Raw genomic sequence first — 6,262 nt, 5'->3', positions numbered from 1 at the left:
TAGCACCAGAGTCACAGAAAGAGTCATGCTTTCACTTTGGGAAAGCACCTGATGATCAACAGGGCCTTTTCTAAGACAAGCAAACTGTTTTGGTGCTGCCATACCTACCAAATCAACTCCCTGTGAAATATTTTGGCCCTAAGATCACAGACTATGACTTCTGTCAATAATTAAATGTTTCCTAAGTCAGCAGGAGATCATAAAGAGAAAATTTTCAGGATTTCCACTTGGCAAAATATGCCAGACCACAGCAGTGTTTCAACATTTCCTTTTTTTTTTCCTCCCCACTTAGCGTACCAAACCCAGTCCTAGATTGAGAAAAATGCAAATTGCACTTCAAGAAGATACCAATTTCCACTCAAAATCTTCTGATGAGAGGGCATGAGAGTTGTTGAACTTAGGGAAACACAAAATACAAGTTTTACATAACAAATCCTATTCCTCAGTATACCTGGCACTTACCACAGCCGTACCTATAGCCTTCGCTTAATCAGATCATTCCTCTGCTACACAAAACTTATAAACATAACTGTACCAATACCACCATAACAGCTTAAAAATGTAGAGAGCACAGAAAACTTAGTCACCGTCGCATAAACAGCAAGAATACTTGTTAATGCATTAGCCATAGCACTTGTTTTCCACGTTGTGAATATACTTTGAGTCACAAGAACCCAATACACCCCACCAAAGCTCTCAATTAGAAATGTAATTTTATTTAATTTTTTCACTCAAACTGAATTTTCTCATTCCAAATCTTTACTTAAAGAGATAGTAGCTAAATGCTTAGAAAAACAGGAACTGCTCTAATAGGCAGCTAGAGAAACGTATGTATCGATACAGACGGAATGTAAATTTCAACTCATAGATCACAACATACAAAGAAGATTTTTATGCAATACAGACTTACAAAACAATAACAGTTCTTTTCACAAATATTTTCACAGAGTTCTGCACAGCAATCTTGTAGAAAAGTAGATTTGTGCAACACCAAAATAACTTATTGTTCCTTAGTATAAATATTTTTTTTTTCATTTCCTAAAAGAAAGAGAGCATTTCATATGATTGGACAGGATCTGACTGGATTTGGTGATAGCAAAATATAAAAGATGTTCCTGCCGTACACAGAAAAGGAATATGGTGTGTGCTACAGTATTGCAGGAGTCAGTTGTGGAAAAATGAGAAGAATAGCCTGCAAGTCTAGTGCTTCTGCTGTTGTATAGAGGCTGAGCACCAGCAAACATCTGCCTTTTTAGTGCTTTCACAGTCAAACAGCAGAAATGTGCTTTGGTACTTGCACCTATTAAAAAAACAAACAAACAAAAAAAAAAAAACAAAAAAAAACTGCCTCTGCAGGTTCCTAATTTGAGTTTAAAGTTTCCAAATAACCTTTCTGATTTTGAGGAACAATCCACATTTTGGTGTGCTTTGAAAGAGATGCCAAGTAAAAACTAGGAGGATTCACACTTGATGTAACACAAACTCCGTTGCTGATTTCTCTCTCTTAACTGCACAAAGCATACAACTAAAAAAGAACTAATTGTCTAGGCCTAGAAACATGCTTGAATAGTAACATTGATGGAAACAATTTTCAAAATTTAAAATTACATTAACCATAATTTAAATATTACTATTGATTCCCAGAAACTTCAGTGCTGTTGTAGTACAATCATTTGGAAAAGTACAAGACAAAGTGTAGTACAGATAGTACAGATTAAAATTCCCCAAACATCACAATTCATTTCCAGTATGCTAAAATTATATATTCTTCAAGGTTATAGGTAAAGCTTCAGGTGGAAAATTCATTTCTTCATGGTACAGCTAAAACATGAGTTTTAACCATCTTTAATTTAGGTTTCTTTTACATACAGGGATCAAAATAGACTTCTCATTATGACTAAAAATATAGATTTTTAACTACAGAACCCAGCAGCCATTTTTCTGCTTCATTGCCCTTCCCCCAAAAAAGTCAAGCAAGGTCTACAAAAATAGCGATTAACTTTAAAAAATAGGTTGCTTCTCCCAGCAAATTTAAGTTACATTCAGATGGGATATAGCTATTTATAAGGAACAACGCTGTGGCAGGACACCAAGGGAGGCGTGCTATGGCCAGTCTCATTCTGACAACAGCTGCCCACATCAGTGCTAATCGTGGTCTCCGTGAAGATCAGTATCGGGTTTGATATTCATGATGCCAACGATTGAAATCATTGTAGAAAACCACTATGCTCCCAGATGCCATGCCAGTCAGTATACACCTAAGAAAAGCACAATATCACGTTAGTCAGCAGACCACTGCACGGTCATGTGTATGAGCCAACACACCAATGGGTTATGCCAAGACAGGCACGAGGAGAAAGCTGGAGCTGGAAGGGCTTCACATGTCAGAAGAGTCCTTAGGGGCTTCAGGGGCTCCCAAAGACTTCAGCACGCTGGATTTAGCTAATACTGCCATCTGCACAAGCTCTGACAGAAGATTTATGGACCACAAAGCCTACCGAAACACCATGCAACGGTCTGGATGGTTGGCCTGAAGCTACAATTGACTCAAAAGTCACACGACAGAAGAGTTTACCAGCATCACTGTCCTGTAACCGGTTGAGATTTCCTGGGATTATTGTTTGGCTTGCTCATTTGTTTTTGCAGCATATGGGAGTGGGATGAAGCACTGGTGAAGCAGCGAAGTGGAGAAGGTTTGGGAGATGTATTCACTTCAGTTTAGCCTTCCCCATTTAAGTTTTGCTCTATATGAAGTAATTGGATGTCAGCATAGGACACGTTAGTGTTGGGGTTTGAAAATAATTTGAAGGCTTCAATGGTTTTGAAAGTTCTTGAAAGCAATTGCTGTACTTTCCCACTGTGGTACTCTCTTTAAATTCCTTAACACTGGCCTACTACTAGAGACAATTTAGACCTATTTGAAAAGCCATGATGCTGGCAATAGCATACGATAACAAGTGCTTCTGTATTGTGATTTCTACTGTTTCATATTAAAGTTTTATGAAAATCAAGAGCATGAGGAAATACAAAACTCTGGCATTTTGAAAAAAAAAAACACACTTCAGAATGAAAAATAAATATTCAGAAGGAAAAGCTGCAATTTTTCCTTCAAAACAAAGATGAAATATGAGATCATTAAAACATTGCATTTTGATAATGTCACTACTTCATTTCAATAGAACCATTTTGACTGTTTTTGTATTAGGTTAAAACCTTTCTTACACACAGTCTGTCAAACATATACATTCATGCACACCAAATAAATTAAATCCTCTTCTGCATTTCTGTCTTCAAACCCAAAGTGAATTGGTTCCTGACTTGAGCACATGGATACATTTATAGATGTCCATATTAAATTTCAATTTATTGACATGCGAACATTTTGTTGACATGCTATTATAATTACCATTTATAGATTCTCTAAATGCAAAACTGTATACATATTCAGGGGTCTAAAATTCAACAGCTGTAACGCAAGCTTTTGAAATACTTTTCACAGCACTTTGTTTTTAATGGAACACTGATTTTTTTCCAAAATGCCTATAATCTCTAATTATGTTTAACAAGAAGTTCAATGTTTGATTGAAGTCCACAGATTTTGCTGACTTGTTTTTTTTTTAATAGCTCATTTCATGTAAGCATTAGAAATGCAGTCCAGGTGAAAAAAAAAATATTTAAATATTTGCTACGGACTTCAGTGGAAAGTTAAGAATCTCAACAATATGCTTTACTATACAATGTAGACACTCCTAAGTGATCTAGAAGCTCAAGCCTCTTCGAAAAGCATACGGCAACTCCTCTAAGCATATACACCAAAACAAAACAAAAAATTCTCACCTGTGAGCAAGAAGGGTACAAATGAAATTGTAAACATGCCATAAAAAAACAGTACTATTGTAATAAAAATACAAACGTCTTTTAAGTATAGCAGTATTGGCAAGTGCAATGAAAAAACACAGTAAAAATATTATCTAATTGTCTTCAGTAGAAGAAATCTTTAAGGGGTGTCAGGATTTATATAGATAAAATCACTTCTCTAGAAATGAACATTAGTATTTGCTTTTTTTGTATGGATGTGTAGAAGGAATCTTATTGTGCAGCTCTTTTAACTGATCTATTTTTTACATGAAGATCTGGAATTAGGAATGTGATTTGTACCGTAAGTGAACAAAGAAACATGAAAAGCACATACATAACCTTCCACCTCCATCTGACCCATACTGTACATGCACAGGCCAATAATTCAACCTATTTGGAAAGTCTGCCAAAGTAAGACTTCTTAAATATCTCTTCACTCCCTGAAAGATCTGAAATACTCAAAAAGATTATCTGCCCTAAATATGACATTCCAGAAAGAAACTTATGAAAGTACAGAATTCTCAAGATAACCATCAGGATCTGAAATCCACAGAATATCAGAAGCAAAACAAAAATATAATTTCACTGTAAAAATATATTTTCTGAAATTCACATGAACACCAGACTTTGCTCTAACCTTTGGTCATATGACAGGGCCATGGATCGGATTCCAGCATCACACCCTGGGTAAGCAAAAAGCTGCTTGAGGTCCCACATCTGCCATACCATGACAACGCCATTGTCTCCACCTGTAAGCAGGTACTGTCCATCTCGACTCAGTTGGATGGCCTAAGGGGAAATCACAGATATTTGTTGGTAAATATATGCTGCTTTTGTTCCCCCTCTCACACTTTCATAAACAAAGTTTTATGTTGACAGCTGGGTGTCTAAGGAGATTTGATATCAATGCAAGCTTTTGGGATACAACATCTTGTTATGTTATTCTACACAGAAATAGAACTACATGTAATGTTATGCACAATTATCTTTAATATGCTAGACGGCATTACTTAAGTTTTACCTCACCTATGATTTATTCCATATTCCAAAGATGTAATATGAGGTCAACTAAAGAAATTTACTCTTCTAATTGGATACATTTACAAGATCCAGCAGCACTGGCATAAAATCTAGTACCTGACATTTCCCCAAATGTTTTTAATACTAGCCTAGCTGTCCTGTCTGGCAAAGGGCCGAATAACGAAGGGAACTAAAATGATACAAAAATAACAAGAATTAATTTCAACCAGCATTGTTACATTCCTGCCCTGGATTAGTAAGATAATGAACCACCCTTGTTAATGGGGACTGTGGTTCTTTTCAACATCTATCCTGAAACTGCCTGTAACAAATTCACTGGCTTATACCTGAATTTGCTTGTACCATGAGGACTGATGGCAAAGCTACATATGAAATCTTAGTTTGGGATCCAGATCATGCTGAAGGATTGGACATCATTGGTTTTCAGAGGGAAGACTTCTTAAAACTGAAATTTACAATCTATTTTAATGTTTCTTATGTGCTATTGGAAAAATCATGACATATACTGAATACCTGGAAGAACAACATCTTTCCTCAGTTACCTGATGATGATACCACAATACTATCTGACATTAAGATGACTGCAAAGCATGAGAAATATTGCTTAAAGAGGAATTTTGTCACTTTAAACAAGCCAAAATGTTCAAAGAACTGTTCTTGAACTTTTATTAAAATGAAACATGCCTATTGGGTCACTGCTTTCTTCCACTAGTCTCTGACAAGTTTCTACATTCCCACTTCCACTTTTCTGTTCCTATTGCTCTTGCAAACACCCTTTTTTTTCTGTTCTTGACTCTATCCTTGATTATGTTCTTCTTTCTCTTCTGCTCCCCCACCCCCTGATACCCCTTTCCCTTCCTCATCCAGGATCACTTCATCTCATTTTTGGTTATGGCAATTTTGCGCACCTTACTGTTGGGGTTGATCATTGCAGGGAAAAATGTGCACCTCCTGCACCCCTGGGCTGCAGACATCCAGTACTGAATGTAGATGCTAAGTAAGTATTGCCTACTGAATGCGTTTAACCTGAGACTTTTCAAAGATTTGTGCATTGGATACATTTGGGCAGCTTTCCAACAAAACACAAATCCTTCACATCAGAGCTAATTCTTGATAAATTTCGGCCTCCTGACCCAAGGCAGGGAGCCACAAAACTTTTCAATAGAACAATGTAATCATGTAGGATATTCAGAGCAATGACTTTTAAATTCTAAACAAACACATTTGTCCAACCACAACCATGCTCTACGAATTGGTTGGTCCATTTTAAAGCCTTGTCAGCGAAAGGCAAGGAAATCACCTGAAGATGATAGTCTACAAGGAAAATTCCAGCTCAAAGGTTTAAACTTAGGAAATAGCAGAA

The 6,262-nt window shown here is 36.5% G+C and overlaps 1 protein-coding gene across 4 annotated transcripts in view; it reads right to left on the bottom strand.

Moving 5' to 3' along the window:
- Positions 1-696: 696 nt before the first annotated feature.
- Positions 697-6,262, bottom strand: part of LRBA (LPS responsive beige-like anchor protein) — a 391,064-nt gene continuing 385,498 nt past the window's right edge. For all 4 annotated transcript variants that reach the window (XM_072037390.1, XM_072037391.1, XM_072037392.1 and 1 more), the window contains 2 exons: positions 4,496-4,647; positions 697-2,258 (listed from right to left, as the gene is read on the bottom strand). In XM_072037390.1, the coding sequence (XP_071893491.1) occupies positions 2,168-2,258; positions 4,496-4,647 (243 nt within the window). In that variant the 3' untranslated portion in view covers positions 697-2,167. The remainder of the gene's footprint in view (positions 2,259-4,495; positions 4,648-6,262) is intronic.

Source organism: Anas platyrhynchos, chromosome 4, assembly GCF_047663525.1.
Source record: "Anas platyrhynchos isolate ZD024472 breed Pekin duck chromosome 4, IASCAAS_PekinDuck_T2T, whole genome shotgun sequence".
NCBI classification, from domain to species: domain Eukaryota; kingdom Metazoa; phylum Chordata; class Aves; order Anseriformes; family Anatidae; genus Anas; species Anas platyrhynchos.
The sequence above is the reverse complement of the archived record's forward strand: the minus strand, read 5'-3'. Positions and strand labels throughout refer to the sequence as shown.